This window comes from Pleurodeles waltl, chromosome 4_1 (assembly GCF_031143425.1).
Source record: "Pleurodeles waltl isolate 20211129_DDA chromosome 4_1, aPleWal1.hap1.20221129, whole genome shotgun sequence".
In the NCBI taxonomy this organism is placed as follows: Eukaryota; Metazoa; Chordata; class Amphibia; order Caudata; family Salamandridae; genus Pleurodeles; species Pleurodeles waltl.
The window spans coordinates 838,360,561-838,381,748 of record NC_090442.1 but is presented as its reverse complement, the minus strand read 5'-3'; the positions used below and the strand labels follow the sequence as shown (position 1 = coordinate 838,381,748).

Below are 21,188 nucleotides of genomic sequence, written 5' to 3'. Positions count from 1 at the left end.
TGTACTTCTGTGATGTTCCAAACACTAAAATTATGAAAAGAAATGCACTTAGGTTATGTTAAAAAGATCCCTCACCCACCAACCAAGTTGGTGGCATGCTTCTTCATCGGGTTCCCATCCGAGACACCTATCGTGTCACGGGCGTGCTGCGACACCTGATTAGAGCGGAGCAGGTTTTGTCATTTTCATCACACATACTGGTTGGATTTGGTCCGTTAGATGGTGAGAAGGGCAAAAGACCAGTTTTTACTGCACAAAATGTGAAAAGGTGTAGTAGCAGTTATGGTAGAAAGGTGAACCACCTTTAAATGAGATTTTGTTGGGTGCCCAATGACTATAACACATGATAAAGTGTGTAAGATATGAAAAGATGGTGCGAAGAAGGAATATGTAAATGTGGTGATGATGGTAAAGCATGAGAAGGTAGCTGAAAGAGTTGAGCTGCAAGGCCAGTGCTGCTGGTCTGTTATGGAAAGCCGTATGTCTAGTAGTAAAGAATGCCCTGTACAAAGAGCAACATGTAATGAATGTGACAAGGAAGTCCACTATGTGCTATTGTAACTCAAATTATCCAAAGAAAAATCAATAGATGGACAAGGTGTGTGAGGAGGTTGTTTTGGAGACTATTTTGCAGCTTTTGTATGAAAGAACAGTGCAATCCATTCCAACTGGGGGTGATGGGTGAGTTGATGGTAAAAACGAGGTTTGATTTAGGTTCTAAGCTCACCATCATTTTTGGAAAACCAGTAAAAGAATAATTTTGCTGAGTGCAGCAACTAGTATCACACTGATATTAAACTGGATATGGCAGTCCATTAATAAACACAAGGCTTTAATGTATGCCACATTGGAGTTTAAGGGTAGATGTGTGGTAGGTAACGTTTACATGCCAGTCAAAGCAGACAAAACATTGGTGTGTGCACAACAAAAAGAACTTGAGTTTATTTTATTTCCTAAGGCAGGTGTGAGGAACGATGTGCAAATCTGAACAACAGTTTCTCTTTACTTTCATTGAGCATCTGGGCTGTTTGAAAACCTATATACATAAGATCAAGTCGAAAAAAGAGCTAGCCCAGTATCAACATACGTCAGAAAGTTCCCTGTTGCTATACAAGAGCCAGTTAAGGGCCTGATTTAGAGTTTGGCGGACAGATGACTCCGCCACAAACGTGACGATCATCCCGTCCACCGAATTACGATATCCATAGGCAATAATAGGATTGTAATAGGGCAGACAGGATATCTGTCACGTCTGTGACAGAGACACCCTCTCCGCCAAACTCTAAATCAGGCCCTAAGTCGGTGTGAAAGTCACGGGTTATTGATCCTGTTGAGGCCACTGAGTGGTTGGCGCCAGTGGTGGTGCCAAAGAATGGTGTCATTTCGTCTGTGTGGATTTCAGAGCCATGAAAATTGAGGCTAAATTGGACAAATATCTTCTCTCAAATACCATGGAAATGCACATGCTGTTGTCAGGAGTAGTAGTTGTTTTATTTTACCAAACTTGTTTTGGCCTCAACATACCATCAAATAAGGTTGCACAAAGATTCACAGGAATTGACTGTGTTTATTATGCCTAAGGGTGCATTTGATTAATCTCTTCCGCATATGTTTTTAAGGGAGCAAGATCTTCAATGTTAGAAAAACTGGTTTGTATGAAATTCCGTAAGGATAACATGATTTATTGGGCAATGTGGAAGGAGGGAAACAGAAGTGTTAAAATGGATTTGCCAGCGAACACTTATCATTGAAAATATTTGTTGATGAATGTGGAATTTAAGTGGAATGACGAAGGCATGGAAGAGTTCAGCTTGGTAAAGACCTAGAACAAGCACCTGATTTACAAGCCTTCAAGCCTACTAAAGACCGTGTTCTAATCAAATGTGACGGCTCCAAAGGATTGGGGTCTGTACTACCACAAGTGGAACTGTATTAGCCTTCCGGGCTTTAAGAGGTGCTGAGCTAAACTACTCTGTTACACAGATTGCAGCTTTAGCTGTGAACTAGGCTGACAATTTCAGTACTTTTTTTGTTCAGAATGGTACTTAAAAAGAAAATCGATCATATGCCAGTGTGAGATTACTGGAAATAAAGAACTAAATTTGGTCTCAGCTAGGATAGGAAAATGGGTGGTGTGTTTACAAGAACACACCTTTTGGATGGAATACATTCGAAGATGAAGAACAATGCAGACTACTTCTCCAGATTGGTGAAAGAGGATTGCACTGAGGAAGATGAAACAGAAGATGAATGTGTGGCAGAATGTGTGCGTGGTTACTGATTGTGCGACTCTGAAGGTAGAATGGAGAACAAAATTGAGAAGGATCATATTCTCTCTGGGATAAGGAAAGTGTTAAAAGAAATTGGATTCAAGGGAAGAAATTGGTAGCAAGTATCAAGATTTTTTGGTGCATGCAGGATGAGTTATTAGTAAATGAAGACCTCACCAAGGGCACAAGACTGAACCCTCCAGTATCTCTGAGAAACATATTGATTGAACTGGCTCACAAAGTGTATGCAAGTGTAGTGAAGACCACAGATCGATTAAGGATGGATTTGGTGTGGCTAGAGGGCTACGAGGGCTTTTGGTTGGGGGGATCAGGTCAGTGTAAGATATGTGATTTTTACATACAGATGTGCCTATGCGGTTCCATGCAAGTCGATGGAGGGAGATGTGTGCTCTGGTGATTGGCACTCCTATCACTGGTCCAACAATTAGACTTTCGATGGGTAGTGTATTATGGGAGAGGGTTGTGATGGAGTGGTAGGGTATTACTGGGGTAGGGACTGAAGTACAAGATGTGGTTGACGCAATATAGAACAAGGGTTGGGGGGGCTTAAGGAGATGTAGAAGATGTAGACATTAAGGATATCCATGCAAAAGGAGTCATCAAATTCCTCGAGAACAGTTATTGTACAAAGGGTTTCTCTAGTATACGTAGCTTGTTGTGATCTTTAGTGATGTCAGCTATTGGGTCCAAAATGGTGTCTGCAAATGCAGTATTGTATGGACAAACAATAAGGAACGAAGTAGACACGCTTTGGAAAGACAGCTGCATTCGCATTCCAGACCAGTGAAAGTCCGTGTTGGGGGTGTAGGCAACTTCTTTTTGTGTAACACCTACTAGTTTCTATAGAAATTTGGCAATAAAGAGTGTTAGCTAACCCATCGGGTACAGCATCTTTTGATCTTGGACCTGAATGGTCGCTGAGCTAGGTTTCAGTGTTGAAAGGTTTGGAATGAGATAGTAGGTCATAGGTATTCCTGTTTTGCTTCAGTATGTTCCATTGATTAAATTGCATGATAGGCAGTTGGAGTTATGTTTGATCACAGCTGATGTTAGTATAGATCTGCTGCATGGTGGGCATTTTCTAGAAGAAATATCGGTCTCATTACTGCAATATTACATATAAGACACTTTGTAGGTGCATCAAAAGTTATTTCTAATAAAGATTTCTTCACATGGTACTGGTGCGTGTTTGCATGAGTGGCAGTACACAATTGCTTGGTAGGAGAACAGATATTTAGGTTTTTGGCACCTCATTTTGTAGTTTAAATTGAAGCTTGTGGACACTAGGCCTGTCTACACTGCTATAGGCAGCAACAAAGCTCAGTCCATACCCCCTGCAGCAGCTTAGGAGATCAAAACAATTCTCCCACTGGATAGACAAAAGCTTGCCCTGACGTGTGTGACCACACCGCCCTGCTTCTAACACTCTGCTTCTGCTTGGAGCAAGTGGAAAATGTGAATGGGTTTTCTCCCCCAGAATGGAGAAAAAGTGCATAGGAAAGGTACTGGTATTTTCAGGTCCAGGTAGTTATTGCTCATTCCATACAAACTCAATGTTTGGAATGTGGTGCATGGAAACTTGCTGGAATCAAAGATTTACCTGCATTAAAATTTTGGTATGTTCATAATGAAGGCCTAGTACCTCTGTGGGGATGAGTGGGTGGAAGGATCATGGTAAGAAAAGCTTTGGGGAGAGGGAAAGCATTAGGGAGATGAAGAGTATAGTGACTGTTAGAAATTCGGTCTCTAGTTGGCTAAGGTATATACCCTGTCCAAGTACGGACAACAATCCTAGTCAGGGCAAGTCAATTTCACAACATAAATCAGCCTGTGCTCAACCTGTGGTAGCTTGGCGCAGAGCAGGCAGGCCTAAATTAGAAGGGCAATGTGTAAATTATTTTTGCAGCACACACACAATAATCACAGGAGGCACAACTTAAAAAGAGGCCCCACACGGATGTAGAAAAATAAAGCTTGTTTATCTGGTTAATTGAAAATTAGCACAATACAGATTCAATTTGCAACTTGTTAAATAATTTCTTTGCAGACTCAAAAATAAAGCAATGCTGATAATCAATGATGCACTCGAAGATGTGGCGCCGAGGAGTCCTCAGTATGAGTGCGCATTGATTCTACACACTACGATAACGTCATTGGCTGCACTTCTGTTGGGGCGTGGACAGTTGATTTCCTGGCACGGTCACCAAAGAAGCAGGTGGAGACCACGGGGAATAGTGCGGCGGCCAGATTTGGTAGTGTTGGTCCAGGTGCAAGGAGAATACAGGTGGCTATCAGGGCCACTCGGGTGATAGAAGCCGCCCCAGAAAAGTTTGGCAGAACTTCTCCAGATGACCAAACATGCAAGCGGCAGAGTTTGGCAATGGTGCTTGGAGTGATTTGAAGTAGTGAGCAGCAGAGGTTTAGAAGGGCCCCTCTGGGTGTTCAAATTTGCATGAGGCAGAGCGTGGCAAAGCCACTCGGGGTGACTCGAAGTAGCTTGCGGCAACGGAAAGCAAAAGCCACTCTGAGTCATTCTGGGTTTGGTGAATGAGTCTTGGGCTACCGGGCAGAGATCAGTAGGCAGTAGGGCAGTGCAGCAAAAAAGGGAAGCAGTTCCTAGGAGCAGTCAATCCTGGCAGAGTGGCAATCCTGGCACACAACAATCTTTACTCCAGCAGTGTTTCCTTGAGTCCAGAAGTGTATGTTTTTATTGGGTCATGGACCTGGTACTTATACTGAAAAGTGCCTCTGATGTGGGGGGTGGCTACAAAGAGTTCTTGTGAAGTGCACAGGTCCCCCTCGGCTCCAGGCTAACAGTGGGAGTTAATCTGCCCTTTTGTGAGGGCTCTGGCCACTACCCTTTGAGATGTAAGTGGAAGCCCTTCCCAACCTCATCCCCAGGAAGACCCATCTGTATGCAGATGTGGCTGAGCATCCTGTACTGTGGGTGTCTACCCCAAGCCAGAAGTGTATTGGAGGCTGTGGGCACACAGGGCAGTCAGTGTAGAAAAATGCTTACTTTATAAAAGGTGGCATTTCTAAAATAGTAATAATAAATCTGACCCTACCAGTAAAGAGGATTTTTTATTACCATTCCAATGGTACTAACCATGATGCAGCTACTCCTTTCAGATCAGGAATTACAGCTTTAAAGTATTATAAGGAATTCCCAATGCTCGTCTACCAGAAGGGCAGGCCTCACAGTAATGAAAAACGTCTTTGGGAGTTTTTCATTAACAGGACTTGAGAACTTAAAAATATATGTCCTGCCTTCTGCTTATATGGCACCCTGCCCTATGGGCTATCTAGGTCCTACTTTTGGGGTGACTAATATGTAAGAAAAGGGGAGTTTAAATCTTGGCAAGAGGTTTTAAATGCCGGGTGGTAGTGAGACTGCACCCACAGGCTCTACAGTGGCAGACTTGAGACATGTTTACAGGGCTACTTAAGTGGGTGGCACAATCAGTGCCGCAGGCCAACTAGTAGCCTTATATTTACAGGACCTGGGTATATGGTATACTACTCTATGAGGGACCTACATGTAAATTAAATATGCCAATTTTGGATACACTAATGTTACCATGTTTTAGGGGAGAAGCACACACACTTTAGCACTCATTAGCAGTGATAAAGTACTCAGAATTCTAAGGCCAACAAAAAGATGGCTAGAAAAATAGGAGGAGGAAGGCAAAACAGTTGTCTGGGATAAGACCACCTAAAGGATGTCAGGTCTATCAGTGACATGGGTGGAGATAATGGGTTGTGAAGGTGAGGAAGGGATAGAGTTCCTTAATAGACCGTGAGGTTTCACTGGAAGTCTGTGTCTGTGCCTTTAGGGGTATGCATGAGTGATGGTGGACAAATGTAATTGGCATGGTGATTTTGTAGTGAAACATCAAATTTAAGTCATGCAGGAGACAGATGTGTGGTTTGGGGAGGTGGGGGGCTAAGGAATGGTCCAGAGCAGGGTGAGCAGTGATGGATTGCTAGGTTGGGTCAAAGACCTGCATTTATAGGGACAGATGAGAAAAGGAATGAGGTCAGCAGGCAGGTGTCAAAATGTAGGGTGAGAGGGATTTAACAGGGACGAGGAAGGCTTAATAGGAGGGAAAGTGGTTGGCAGTTGAGCTATAAGATAATTAGAGACGATGAGGAAAATAATCTGTTTGCATTGTGGTATAAAGGAGTATACACTGGAACATTCTTATTTGCCAGAGTCAGCACATTTTAGCAAGTATTATTTTTTCCCACTGCATCTTGATCACACATTAGGTTAGCAATTTGTTCAAGAGTTTACAACAGTACTGGTGAAGGTAGACTAAAACTGAAAACAAAGGATATTTACAATCAACCAGCAGATCAGTGTATTTTATGCATGAGGCGAAGGCCAACCCACTGGAGGACCTAGACAGCGTGGTATAGCAGGCCTGAGGGCCTGGCTCACTGTAGCGTTTAGATAATAAGGTAGGGTACATACTACTATGTATTTTCTACCAGAAAGGGGTGTATTGTAAAGGGAGAAAAAGGCGCACCAAGGAGAATTCACTAAACTTAAATTACTTCAACCTAATATCTGCAAAAAGGGGTCCAAGGCTGTGAGGTCGTTGTAAGGAAGTTGGACCCCTTTTATTACAAACTGGATATTGTGCTTGAACTGTTACTTAAAAAAGCTCTGGAGGAACACCCAAGATTATACATAATGGACTTTGGAAACTTTATGGATTGCCATTAGACTGTTCGGTAAACTTGGAAGGAAATGAACTTATACCTTTAGACTTTTGTGTAAGAATATTGAACTGTAAGGGGGAGTTTTTGATATATTTCTTTGGGGATTATATAATTAGTAAATTCATGACCTATTACACTTTTGTTTTATTGCTTTTTATTTAGCCCTTTGTTGTGTAATGTTAGTTGTAAATCCTTATATACTTAGGAACTATTTCAATAGGTGAAAGCCCTTGGATTTAGGATAAGTGTATACTGTTTTAACGGGTGCCTCAGCATTTTTCGTACATACTACTATGGTAGTAGGTCTGTGGGGGCAAACGAGGAGTGAAGTTAGCGTGAGTCAGTGGGGAGCACAACTTCCACAGTTGTAAGTTTGAGAAGCCTACCCAGGACTGGAGTTAGGGCAATCTAGAACACTTCAATAGTAAGTCTGGCTATAAGGGATTTTACAGCACAACAGGAATCCCACTAGCTGCTGAGGCAGATGTGGTTGCACCTCCTGAGGTACACCACCTTGTAAGCAACTGTAACATGCAGAGGCCAGTTATGCTTGCATTTACCAGTTTATGAGGTGGTTCAGGATTTTGCAGGATCGATTTGTCTTCTGGCCCTTAGCTTTTTCCAGGACAAATAATGCTAGACACAACAGGGATACACCCTTGAACTGGTGTCTCCATTCTCTTGATGCACAGGGTGTGAAAGATATGTAGTGAGGAGGTAGGTGAGTGGCTGAAACCATGCAGTCACTATGTCATGTCCAAAGAGAAAGTTATTAACACCACTGGTGCTATTGAATATGGCTGAAAAACAATTATGGCTTTTTACCAAAAGAGACTTTCAAGATGTGGAACTTGGGAAGATACTTTTGGTGAAATGTATTGTTTGGAATACTAAAATCTTTACTTCAGGGAAGCTTTCCATGTATTAACAATTTGAGATCGCTTTGGGGTTGTAGTCTTACTGAAACTCTACAATCCCATCCATACCACACTGATATAGTAAGTAAACATCTCTGTTTGATTCTCCAAAAGATCCTCTCTTTTCCTCGTTTCTGCCTTTCTTCTCATTTAATCAGGGTCGGCTCTAGGGCAGTGCAACCAGTGCCCCTTGGGGGGGGGCAGTGGGAGGGGTGTGCATCATGTTTGCAAGTATATTATGGTTTTAAACACACCTGCTATCCGTTCCTTGGCTCCAGCAATTTTCAGGCAGCAATAAAGATGTCAAGATAACTCTGGTGATTAATGTTCTGCCTGGAGAAAGAGTGGAACTTTGTCTTGTGGAACTTTTGACTCATCGTAAAGTATCGGAGAGGGTTAATGTGCCTGCTGCAAAGAATGTGTACCATGCAGATCACAAAGTGCATATAATGTAAATAAGTAAAAGGGTTACTGCTTTTGCCATAGAGTTCCTTTTGTTAGTTGCAGTTTATAAGTAAAAATCCTAATATAGAACAGACAGGATTTACCTGTCATAAAACATCTCTAATGCCCTTAACAGGCTATCTGGGACTCTAGGGGTGGGGGGAGGCCCAAACCCCTTCCTCCCCCGTGGTAGCAGCCGGCTCCGCGGCGGGAGTCAGCATTGCTCCAGGAACCAAGGAGCTGCTTTAAGTAGCAGCTCCATGGTTCCTTGACCAATGTTTTCATCCTTGCTCCCTGCACTCTTATCTGCGTGCAGGGAGCACAGATGAAAACTGTGCTTTCTGACTGCGGGACCTGCTTGACAGGTCCCACTGTCAGCAAGCAGATTTGTTTGCTTTTGCTTGACTGGAGTGGCCAGCTCCCAACAAGCAAAAGCAAACAGCAATGTCCCTGGGGTGGGCACCCTGGGACATAGCCAAAGCTGGCCTTGGGGGTGGTGGTGGTCCCCAGAGCCATCAGTGCTTCTGTGAGGGCCCCCCCCCCCACAAGCTTAGCCCCTGGGAGGTTGTGGTCCCCGGGGCTGCAGGGGGTCCAAAACTAACCCCCTTCATGTTTTGATATAGCCTCAGGAAGGTGGTGGTCCCTGGGGTGTGGCCCCCCTGGCATCACAATAAATTTAAGCCCCGGGGAGGTGGTGACCCTGGGGCTGTGGGGAAGGCCGATGAGCTTCCCCAACACAGATTAATCATTTTGCCGTGGGGCGGTAGTCCCCGGGGCTACAAGGGGGCGGGCCGGGTGGCCCCACCTTTACATAGGATTAATGCCCCAAGGATTTGGCCCACCCGGGTGCTTCAAAAAGAGAAAGCGCAGCAGCCCTTGCTTTTTTTTTTTTTTTTTATGTTTTCACTGGATCGTGGCGACAATTTAAAAAAAATGCTTTTTAATCCCAGAGCTAAGGGGTCAGGGTGTCTGTACCCTAGCCCCTTTTCTTTTACATTTGTTTTCTGACTCAGCTGAACGGAGTCATTAGATGGCTGCCAATACTTCTTGGTTGAAGTGTTGACAGAAAATCAGATCTCAGCACGCGATCGGGAGGGGTTATAAATCCTTTGCATTCCTAGATATACACATTTGTTTTCCCCTTAATTTCTCAAAAACTACTGAACGGATTTACACCAAAACAAAAAAATGGTCGCTTTCTGGACCAGGACCTACCTTTCTGCCAAATTTGGTGGAATTCCATCCAGTAGTTTCAGCGCTATTGTGGTTCAATGTTTCCTACGGAAAAATGAATGGGGAAAAAGTGTTTTGGGACCCATTCTTTTTCTCTGCCTCCCCCCCGACAGATCACGCCAACACTTTCCAGACAGCAACTCAAGAGAGCATTGTAATTACTTGGAAAATTTGGTGAAGGCTCGTCAAGCAGTGACAAAGTTATTAGTAAAACAAAAAACACTTTTTCTATAGAAACTTGGTCCTAACTATAACTACCTAGTGGTGACTGCCACTAGATAGTATATATTACAGAAAGATGGGTACTGGGTAAAATGGCCCAGAGCTTTCCCATGTGTGCTGGAACATCTGAAAATTGTAGAGCATCTGATCTCGCATATATGTAGAAAACCAACAGCCAACACGTGTTTCTGGTTAACATATAAAAATTGAATAAGATAATGGAAATAAACCTATATTCCTCCTAATATGTACATACATTTCTTTTAACCTATCCATCTCTGGACAATACATCACACTTTAACTTATACTTGTCTTCTTTGCTGTGTACATGCAGGCTTGGATTGTCAACAAAACTTCAAGAAATATACAACAATAAAGAAAATTGGCACTTACATATGGACTAATGTATAAGGACTGTTATCTTCTCCCAGATGAACCAGAGTGTGCATAATTTATATAACCTATTCTGGTGGGGTACCAGCACACCTGGGAAAGCGCCGGGCCGTTTTACCCAATACCCATCTTTCTCTAATATTGTATGGGGGCAAGGCGCTCATTTTATTGATTTTGTTCTAGTTGGTCATAATGGTGTGATTTGTAAACTGGAACTTTCTAAAGCATGGCTACACATTATGACAAAACAGAAGTTCTGGCCAATAGACTATTTTCAGGTGGAACAACAAGTGGTCAGAGTGTGATGAACAAACCTAACAGGTTAAGAGTTCTCTTTATTAGATGGGAACGTGTTTCTAGAAAGGAGCCTGCTAAATGGCGGGATTCTATGACATTGAGAAAATATTTAGAGGTTGATCGAATACCACGGGGGCTCAAGTTAAATATTTTTCTAGCAGATGAAGATCTTGATGAGACAAAGGCAGATAGGTGGGAGAATAAGTTAATCTGACCTCCAGGGAATTAATGAATATGCTCATAGAATTTTGAGACAACCAAACGTGTTTTGCTAGAGGAAATAGAGGAGATTAAGGACACTGAGGGGCTGAATTGGGTGAAGAATATGACAAAAAACTATGAGATTCTAAACAGAGTTATGGACAGATTTCAGGAAGAACAACAGGATAAAAAAACAAAATTTCTAAGAGATGAGTGAGGTTATAGATATGGTGTATACGTACGCAAAGTTTGGATGTCCCTATAAGTAAGGACATTAGAGAAAAAGCACCAATATCAGTGGTGCTTCAAGAACCAATATGTGATAGCGGTTTAATTTTGGACAAACCTTCAACATCTAGACAGTCTACAGAAATGAGATCTTCAGCTATTTTACGGGAACTCAAAAAGGTGAGATTTCAGGCTCAGATGGGTGGAAGGGATCAAGAAAGAGACATACACAAAAATGAGTCAGAGGTAGGAGGTGCGGACAAACAAGGAGACAGCAGGGACAGAATAGGAGTCAGTACAAGACTACAGAGAATGAGGGACAACAAACTTTAGATCATTTGGTAATGGGTAGATTTGGGTAGATTTCACTTGTAAATCATTAAATATAATTATGACTAGATTTGTTAGGAAATTGAAACAAAAAAAGTTATTTCATGATAAGCAGAGAAAACGGGAAACTATTGCCATCATCAAGGAAAAGAGTCATATTTCCATCAGAGAATTGCAAGATACAGCTTTGGTGATGAGTCTTGACGAGGAGCAGGATCTGGTTATAGAGGACTTGGCGCTACAATTGGATATAGATCACTGTGTATCCAGTAGTTTGAAGGGCCAAAACATGTATTCTACCAGTTAGAGCTGATAATGTGATGGATGTTTTCCAGAATCTTGTCATCAATGATTTAGAGAAGCGTAAAGTTCCTTGTAGACTGTGAAATTTGAATGAAGACGAACGCAAAGCCCATGTATGATTTGACAAGTTCATGATTATTAGGGAAGCAGACAAAAGGGGGAATGTGGTGGTTATGAACTTTAGAGACTATGATTTAGAGGCACAAAGACAGTTTGGGCATCATCTGAACTATACCAGAGTTGATTCTGCCACATATGAGAAATCTAAAAGTCTGATTAAAACCATGCTACGCAGTTATGTTGACAAACAACTTTTGGACATGGAAGAGTTTAACTATTAGTGGGAGAAAAATTCTATCACTCCGGTAATTTATTTCCTGCCCAAAATACATAAAGGAATAACGACCCCTCAAGGTAGACCTATCATAGCTGGCATTGGTAGCTTGACGGAACATTTCTCTAAATATATGGATATGCTTCTGAGTCCTTTTGTTACTAGTCTGTCATCATATATTAAAGATACAAAAGATTTTTCTGAGACAGATAAATGACATCACACTGGAGTATATTACATGGTGACCATGGATGCAAGCAGTTTGTACACAAGTACTGAACACAGCCATGACATTGATGCCATTAGGTATTATTTATGCACAAGATCTGCAAGTTTCTTTTATCATTCCCAAATGCTTATCAAGCTAGTTGAAATAGTATTATCTAACAATTTTGTTTCTGTATAACAATGAAGTGTATCATCAATTGAGAGGAAGTGCTATGGGTTCCAGGTTTGGTCCCTCTGATGCCAACCTTTCTATGGTTTGGTATGAGAGGGAGCATGCCTGGCCCGTATCGTGGTAGGAGAATGATCAGCTGGTATAATGGGGTCATTACATGGACATAGTTTTTAGCAATTTGGACATAGTAATTTGGATAGGTGAAGTAGAATCACTTAAGGCTTATCATGACTATTTCAATAATAATTGCTTCAATATTACTTTAAAGTTTGGAATACAGCAAGTCTATTTGATGTTTAGATCTTTAAATGTGTGTGTGTAATGATAAGTTAGTCTCTAGACTGTTTCATAAACCGACTTCCACAAATGCGATTCTGCATGCAGGCTCAAGACATCTCAAAAGGCAAATCAGCAATATTCCTTTTGGGGAATTTCTGAGGGCAAAAAGAAACTATAGTTTATAAAGTGAATATGACATACAAGCGGTAGATATTACCAATAGGTTTCTCAGAAGGGGATATGACCTACATACTGTACAGATAGCGAGGGATAGAGCAAGCAAAATACCAAGGGAGGAGCTATTGAAAGACAGAGTTAAACACCTTGTGGGCCCCAAACAAGAAGTCAGATTTATCACAACATACAGTAGTGGACACATACTGATACACAATATTCTACATAAACACTGGGGTGTTCTTAGATTGGATTCAAACCTTAGAGAGGTCTTGAAAGTCAAACCTAGCATGGTTCATAGAAAAGTCCAACGTTGCGTACAATGTAGAGTTCTAGTGACTCTATAAGTTATTCTACTCAGTGTAGTGTAACTACTGGGTGGTTATCAGGATTACTGAAAGGTACCTTTAAATGTAGCAAATGCGTATCCTGTAAATATGTTTCAGAAGTTAAATGTGTAGTGGATGTGTTTGGCCAAAATCCATATTACATTACCACTTTTTTGAATTGTAACACTATCAATATTGTCTATATGATAATATGTGCCTGTTGGAAGCAACACATAGGATCTATTTTGCATAAATTAAAACTTTGATGGAAGGAACATACTAGGACCATTAAGAACTATAACACATATTCAATGGCAGTTCATTTCTGCTCTGCACATACTTTAAAACAGTTAGATGATCTCAGATTTATTGGAATAGAGGAAGTTAAAATTGGCAGACGAGGTAGAGATCTTCAGAAGAAACTGAGAGTGAGGGAAACTTTTTTTTATAAATTGTTTCAAAACTGGGATTTTTGGTCTTAATGTAGATCCTAAATTATTGGTGTTCTGATTAGATCTATGTATCATGGTGGGGAAGAGAACTGGTTATTAGTTTTGTCCCTTGTTTTGTAGGGCTCACACGTTTTAATGTTATTATGACTTGTGGTATTAATTGGAGCATATAATATTGTTAGGTTAGGTCCTTAATATAGATGTTAATAATGTTAGGGAGGACAGTATCAGGCGAGTTAGAAAAACTTCTGCTGTAGCACAATGGCAGTTTCAATGGTTTTTGTAGTATCAGGGTTCGATTTCTCTACATGGCGTCAGCGGTGGCCTTGTATAATTATTATATTGTGTACTGTATCATTTGATTTTAAGTTGTATTTTTTGCATATTACTGCAGATACATGGTTGGTGGAGTTGGATAACGTCTTGAGGGTTGTTAATGATACAGAGTTTAATGTTTGGGAGGACATTATCAGGAAATAAATGGAGATTGGATCTCAACACGACAAGTTACATGGGTTCTTGGATCCATAAACGTCATATCTTGATGTGAGGATGGCACTAAATAGCCTTAGTTTTAGCATAATGGTAGTCTCAATGGGCTCTCATTCTGAAAATCAGGGTTCGATAAATCTGTATGGTGTCCATGGTGGCCGTGTGCATGTATATATTGTGCACTTTATCCTTTGATTTCTATTTTTTATTTGAATCTTAGCGTAGAATGGATACACGTTTAGTAAAGATAGATAATTTGTTTAGGTTTTTTTTTTGTCTATTAGCAGTCAATCTTTCTTGGTTGTTTATGAACAAATAGATTTGGTACCTTAAGGTATCAGAAAATCTCATTCTCCGTACAAAACAGCCCTAAGTGGCGGGCCCTTTTTGAACAATCTTTTTTTTGTGTTGATACGGATGACACTTCATACACAGGTGTTTTGGATTGCAGAGGTTACTTCAAGGGTGATGTGAGGATGGAGTGGTTGCTTACTGATGGAACGCGGCGGAATGTTTAGTGAAAAGGTGAGGATAAGGGGGTTTGGACGTTCTGCTTTTTGAACGGTAAAGAGTTTAAAATAGGAGGTGCAGACTATGTGGGATATATATATCTTTTTGCATTAGGTTATCAGTATCACAGGATAAGAATGATGAAAGGGTCGCATGGAATTTTTGTAGAAGTTAAGCAAGTATTTTGAATTAACCTTCATCTAAGAGGTAATTCGAGTTTTCAGTTTTCGGTTCAGATGCAGGGATTGCTTGCCGAAGAAATGGTTATTTGATTTACTAGTTACTGTTAACATCAGGTTTCTTGATGTTACATCTTTTTGTATTAGATCTACCATATCACGGGGAACAAGGGACGGGTCATAAGGAATTTCGTAGCAGTATAGCAAGAAATTTGGACTAACTCTAGTTTATAAGGTAATTAGAGTTTGTATTGTTAGGCATATGTAATGTTCTTCACAGGAATGGTCATTTGATTCATGTGTCGTTATCTGAGATTAAGACAGGAAGGTCCCAAAATAGAGCATGGAGCTATTGCGATGTGGAATAAATAAGTGTGTGGTGTCTGGGAGGCTAGAGTCATCGAAGACGAACTAAGATATTTATTTTATTTTTCACTTACCCTCATCAGGACATATAGAAGGACTACTAATTTGAGACTAGGGGGTGGTGGTTGGTTTAACAAATTGTCAAGGGAGAAATGTATATGAGATTGCCAATGCTGTTCCAATCAGGGAATTCTAAGGTGGCACAAACATGTCTGATGTACAGACGGTAACCATGGGGAATATATTTATATGAGCGAGGCTTGAGGATTTACGTAATCAGTGGCAATGATACAATGTTCAAATATACATGTAAGAAACTTGATTAATGCATCTTTTGAGGAGGAGTCATTCCTTGGTGTTGTTTTAGATCGTAAAAAACTACCCCTTGCAAGGGTTAGACAAGAGTTGGTTCAAGTGTGATGTATTGCATAGAGATGGATAGGCTATGATAAATGTTTGTACATATTCAGAGTAATGTATGTTAATTCCCATGATCTTACTCTGTTTGTATATGTGTTATGCAGCCGTGAAGAAGAGATGGTGTCCCGAAACACGAGTTGGCATATGGGGATTGGCTGTTCAATGAAACTTCAAAAAATATACAATAAAGAAAACTGACATATGGACTAAGGCATAAGGACTCCTATTTTCTCCCAAATGAACCAGAACGTGCATAATATAGATATATATTTATACTCATGCAGCACAGCAGCAAAAACATTCTAGAACTATAAATCCAACATTCCAAACAATATGTAAACCCTTCTTTTATTGTTTCTCATGCTCAGATAAGTACTGTGACTGTAGCAAGGGCTATCGTTGACTATTCTGTGCCTTATTTTGCAGTTATGAATGATGGGTTTTAATGTGAGGAGGGAATGATGTGTACTGCCTTAGGAAAAATAAAGTAAATGAAAAGGTGCTTTTTTGAGCTTTAACACCCTTTTCCTGTTTGCCAGGGCTCAAGTGTTTATAGCAGCAGGTGCTTTGAAACGGTTTATTTGTTTCAAGATACATACCGTAAGAATGCGATGTAATGTAGATTTTCCAAGTAGTTTATGATGGAAAGTCTTAATTTTATTAAAGACACGGAGGCGAGTATTATGCTTTCTTTTCCTGCTTTATTTCAAACAGCAGCCAAGAAGAAAAGCACGAATCCCAGGGGATTGCAAACAAGCAACCAATGGGATAACAGAAACTAAGATCATCAACCAATCAATGCAGAGCATCACATAAGGTATACCTATCCTGACTGCAGGCAGCCCTCTTTTCGTTTGCGAGACAGTCAAGAAACAGATTTAAACAAAGGTACTATCCAACAGATCAAACATATTGCTAGAATTATAGCAAAAAAGTCTTGAATTCTGTCCAAATTAGGAACAATGTATGGTTTAACCAGATGCTGGGTGTACAGATCCGAGCTTCGTGAAAGTCGTGGTGAATGAGATCCTCGTGAAGGAAAGGCATCCGCTGACTTAAGTTGAGGAGGATGCTGAAGCGTTGGTATTGGCTAGAAAGGGAGGGAGATAACAAGATTAGTACAATAAGTGGTGGGATAATACTCGCCTCCGTGTCTTTAATAAAATTAAGACTTTCCATCATAAACTACTTGGAAAATCTACATTTTATGACAAGACCGGAGGCTCCTATTATGCTTGTTTAAAGCATGTCAATTACAATAGAAGTTGCTGAATTAACAGGTTTACAATAAAATGTACTAAAGGTAGAATCATTAGACCAATCTGCCGATCTTAGAATATCCTCCAATCTTGAGCCAGCCCAAAAGGCTTTTGATGCCATGGCACCTCTAGCAGAATGGGCGCCAAATTTTGAAGTATCAATGCCCGCTAGTGACATTACCCATTTGACCCAACGAGCCAAGGTAGGAGAAGAAACCGGTTTATAAGGTTTCCTAAAGGAGATTAAAAGTTGGGAAGCAGAAGATGTTCTAAGATCGGCCGTTTTTTGTTCATAAACTTTTAAACAGTTTCCTACACAGAGTTTTTGTTGATTTGGAAAAAAGGGATAAAACACAGAGGTAATATTGGTTTTAGTACGACGGGACACATTGAATAGAATACCAGACGGAGTGAATTGACGAGCCGAGATATCTAAGGCTCTTACATCTGACAAACGTTTTATAGAGACAAGACACAGTAACATTGTTAATTTGGCTGAAAGCATTTTCAGAGATAAGGATTCATTATCTTGCCAAGAGATAAACATTTGAAGGACTAGGTTGACGTCCCATATGGTGGAGTATTTGGGAATTGGTGGATTGGAAAATTTCACTCCTCTTAATAAACGACAAATCATAGGATGTTCTCCTACTGGTTTTCCGTTTATAAGAGGAAGATGTAGCGACAATGCTGATCTATAAAGATTAATGGTTCTGTAAGATTTGCCTGCGCTAGCCTGAGAGGCCAGGAAGTTAGCTATTAAAGTTAGATCTGCTGAAAAGGGATCGCATGATTTTCCCAAACACCAGCTAGACCAGATAGACCACGCTGACTTGTATGCTTTGGAAGTGCCGGGAGCCCAGGAGCTGTTGATATAAGCTGAAGCTTCGAGTGAAATTCCTGGATAAGACGATGAAGACCTGAGACTTTCCAAGCGGATAGAAACAGGGTTTTGTTGACAATGAGATCGTGGGGAAGACCTTGAGGATTGAGAAGTAGTGAGGGAAAGGAGGATAGCAGGACGGGAAAGTCGACGGCTAACTCCAGGAGAGTGGGAAACCATACTTGAGCTTGCCAGAACGGAACTATTAAGACTATAGTGGCTTTTTGTCGTCGGAGATGATTGAGGACTCTGTTTATCATTATGAACGGAGGGAATGCATAGTGCGTTGCGGAATGCCACTGTTGGAGAAAGGCATCGGTCGCTAACGCATGAGGGTCTGGTCTCCAGCTGAAGAAACGAGGTAGCTGAGTGTTCAGACGGGATGCAAACAGGTCTGTGTGAAAGGGACCCCACTTGTGATGGATAGAGTTGAAGACTGAAGAGTGAAGTTTCCAGTCGCTGTAGTCTGAAAGATGACGAGAAAACCAATCTGCGACTGAGTTGAGAGAACCTGGTAAGTATTCCGCTTGAACTGAAATTTTTCTGTGAAGGCAGAAATCCCAAAAACTTTTTGCCAGTTCTGCTAGTGGTTTGGATTTGGTACCGCCAAGGTGATTTATATATCTTACCGCTGTAAGATTGTCCATACGAAGGAGTACGGAACAAGAAACTTTGTTTTTGGTGAAAGTCCTTATTGCAAAGGAGCCTGCAAGCATCTCTAAATAATTGATGTGAAATGAAGACTCCTGTCGAGACCATGTGCCTCCAGTCGATATGTGACCACACCTTGCGCCCCAACCTGTTAGGCTTGCATCGGATTCTAACACAAGATCTGGGACTGAGGCAAAGATGGTCCTGCCGTTCCAGGCTTCGAGGTGATCCAGCCACCATTGGAGTTCTGTACGGGATTCGAGATCGAGGGGGATGAAATCTGAATAAGCAAGACCTTTGCGAAGATGACGAATTTTTAATCTCTGAAGAGCCCGATAGTGAAGAGGGCCTGGAAAGATTGCTTGAATTGAAGAAGAAAGAAGACCTACAATTCTTGCAAGAGACCTGAGGGAGAGAGAAGTCTGCTGTAAAGATAGGGTTATCTCGGATTTGATGTGTTTTATTTTTGAGATCGGGAGTTGAAGGAGACCTTGAGGGGAATTGATCAGGAATCCTAAGAATTCCATCTTTTGTGAAGAGGTAAATATTGACTTCTGCTGGTTTACTAGAAAGCCTAGGTCTGAAAGAAGGGAGATGGTGTAAGCGAGTTGGGACTTCAGAATAGAAATGTCTTGATGCATTAGAAGAATATCGTCTAAGTATATTATTAATCTGAAACCTTGAGATCGAAGAAGAGCTACTATAGGTTTCATTAGCTTTGTGAAACACCAAGGAGCTGAAGAGAGACCGAAGGGAAGACAAGTAAATTGATAGGTATTGAGATTCCATTGAAATTGAAGGAACTTTCTGTGAGAGTAGTGAACTGGAACTGTTAGGTATGCGTCTTGGAGATCTAGACGGACCATCCAGTCGTTGAGAAGTAGGGAATCTCGGAGCTGGAGAATGGTTTCCATCTTGAAGTGTCTGTATACAACAAAGTGATTGAGTTGTCTGAGATTGATGACTGGTCTGATTTTCTTGTTTTTTCTTATTACTAAAAACAGTGGGCTTATGAAGCCTGAAGGAAGGGGAAATGCCGGTTGAATAGCTTGTTTTTGAAGAAGCTCTTGTATTTCTGCAGAGATTAGGTCTGACATTTCTTTTGAAAATTTGAGAGGGGGCAGCGGAAAGTTTTGATAGGGACTCTCGTAAAATTCTATTAAATAACCTTTGATTGTGTTGAGTACCCAGGGATCTGAGGTAATCTCTATCCATTTGTGGAGAAACAATTTTAGATGACCCCCTACAGAAGGATGGCCAGAAGGAAGGTTTACCTGAATTGTTGTAGGATCTGCGTTGGTTCCTCCCTCTGTATCCTCTGGAGCGCTGGGGGTAGAACTGGGGACGAAAGTCTTGTTCCTGTTGTTGCTGGTAAGCAAATGAACCTCTGAAGCCTTGGTTTCTGGAAGGGCGGCCGGTGGAGCGGCTTCTGCCTCTACCGGCCCTGACAAAAACCCGAGAATTAAAAACCTTTTTAAGTGATTGTTGGGCTTTGTTAATTGAAGCAAAAGTGGTAACATATTTGCTTAGTTCCTTTATGAAATTGTCCCCGAACAGTAAGCCATCGGCTTTGGCTCCTGGATCTTTAGACGCCAAATTTGCAAGTTTAGGGTCAAGCTTAAGCAGCAGACCTTTACGGCGTTCATGCGTCATGGCTGAGTTGGCATTACCCAGCAAGCAAAAAGCTCTCTGAGTCCAGAGAGAGAGTTCTTCTGGGTCGATAGACTCATCATTGGCTCTAGCTGATTCAGCTAGATCAAAAATGCGGGATAACGGCCCGACCAGATCCAGTACTTTATCTTGACATAGAGCCCATGCTCTGTCCACCCCTTTGCGTGGGTCCTTGCCAAAGTTGGAGAAGAATGTTAGGAGGGACGGGTCTATGGCAGGGGTATCGGTAATGTGTAATGGGAGGGAAGGTCTGGGACATTCAGCTCGTAGTCTTGAACGAACTTGTTTGTCTAGAGGAAGTCGCAATTTAGCTAAAATATATTTTGCTACATGATCGGAGGGAACCCATTCTGTCGAATTAGGATGGTGGATTAGTCCAGGATCAAACATGGGGTTGCCGTCAGAATCTAAGAGGGGGGGATGGGATTGGCTAGATGAAGCTAATTTTGATTTTTTAGGAAGAGGTCCGATCCAAAAATTAGAGTAATTATCGTCCTCAATGTCTGACGAGGAGACAATAGAGTCAGCATCGTCATCGGTATCTTTAATATCCTCAATCACAATTTTTTGGGTCTTGGGGACATTTTTTGACTTACTTTTACATTTTTGACCCAAATTTTTATTCCCCTCCAAACTGGGAGGCCTTTGAGGGACTTTGTCCTCTATCCCGTGTAAGTTTGACTCACCAACCATAAGCGCAGACGAGTCATTAGACTGACTTTGAGAAGCCTCCGGGGCTTTGCGCTTTCTGCTTTCCCCCGCAGAATGGGCCATTTGCGATTGAGATAGACATGAGGACATAGTGGACTGAATTTGTTTAGAAATTTTGTCCATAGATGCAGAAACTGCTTTCTTGACAGAGGATTGAATGAAGCTATTTAAATTATAGGAGAAGTCTTCTTGAGAGTCTTCATTAGAATTAAAGTAGTCTGAAAAATCCATAGCTATGACAAAGAGAGAAAAAACGGTGTTTAAAAGGGTTAAATTTGAAAACACAAGCTTTCAGGTTAATGACCTGTGACTCACCGAACAAATATGCGAGGAACTCTTGAGAAGAATTACTGCCGGCTCTCCGTGAACAGTGTCAGCTGCTTTTGTTTATACAAGCGAGGCTAATTGCAAAATCAATAAAAGCCTTCAAGCTTTTAAAGCGTTCTTCAGAAGAGAGGCTAATTGAAAAATCAATAAAGCCTTCAAGCTTT

The 21,188-nt window shown here is 41.3% G+C and overlaps 1 protein-coding gene across 1 annotated transcript; it reads right to left on the bottom strand.

Moving 5' to 3' along the window:
• Positions 1 to 16,203: 16,203 nt before the first annotated feature.
• On the bottom strand, positions 16,204 to 20,928 carry LOC138287200 (uncharacterized). The gene is made up of 2 exons (XM_069227560.1): positions 19,590 to 20,928; positions 16,204 to 16,612 (listed from the first exon to the last, which is right to left on the bottom strand). Exons 1-2 carry the CDS (start codon positions 20,926 to 20,928, stop codon positions 16,578 to 16,580), a joined length of 1,374 nt encoding a protein of 457 aa, XP_069083661.1. The 3' UTR covers positions 16,204 to 16,577.
• Positions 20,929 to 21,188: the final 260 nt, after the last annotated feature.

What these genes read in the sequence shown, in the direction of transcription:
- LOC138287200 (XM_069227560.1), bottom strand. Translation starts at nt 20,928, where the DNA reads ATGGATTTTTCAGACTACTTTAATTCTAATGAAGACTCTCAAGAAGAC. An exon ending in CAGATCCTACAACAATTCAG is followed by an intron (nt 16,613 to 19,589) that starts GTAAACCTTCCT and finishes CTCCCTTTCTAG; the next exon opens with CCAATACCAACGCTTCAGCA.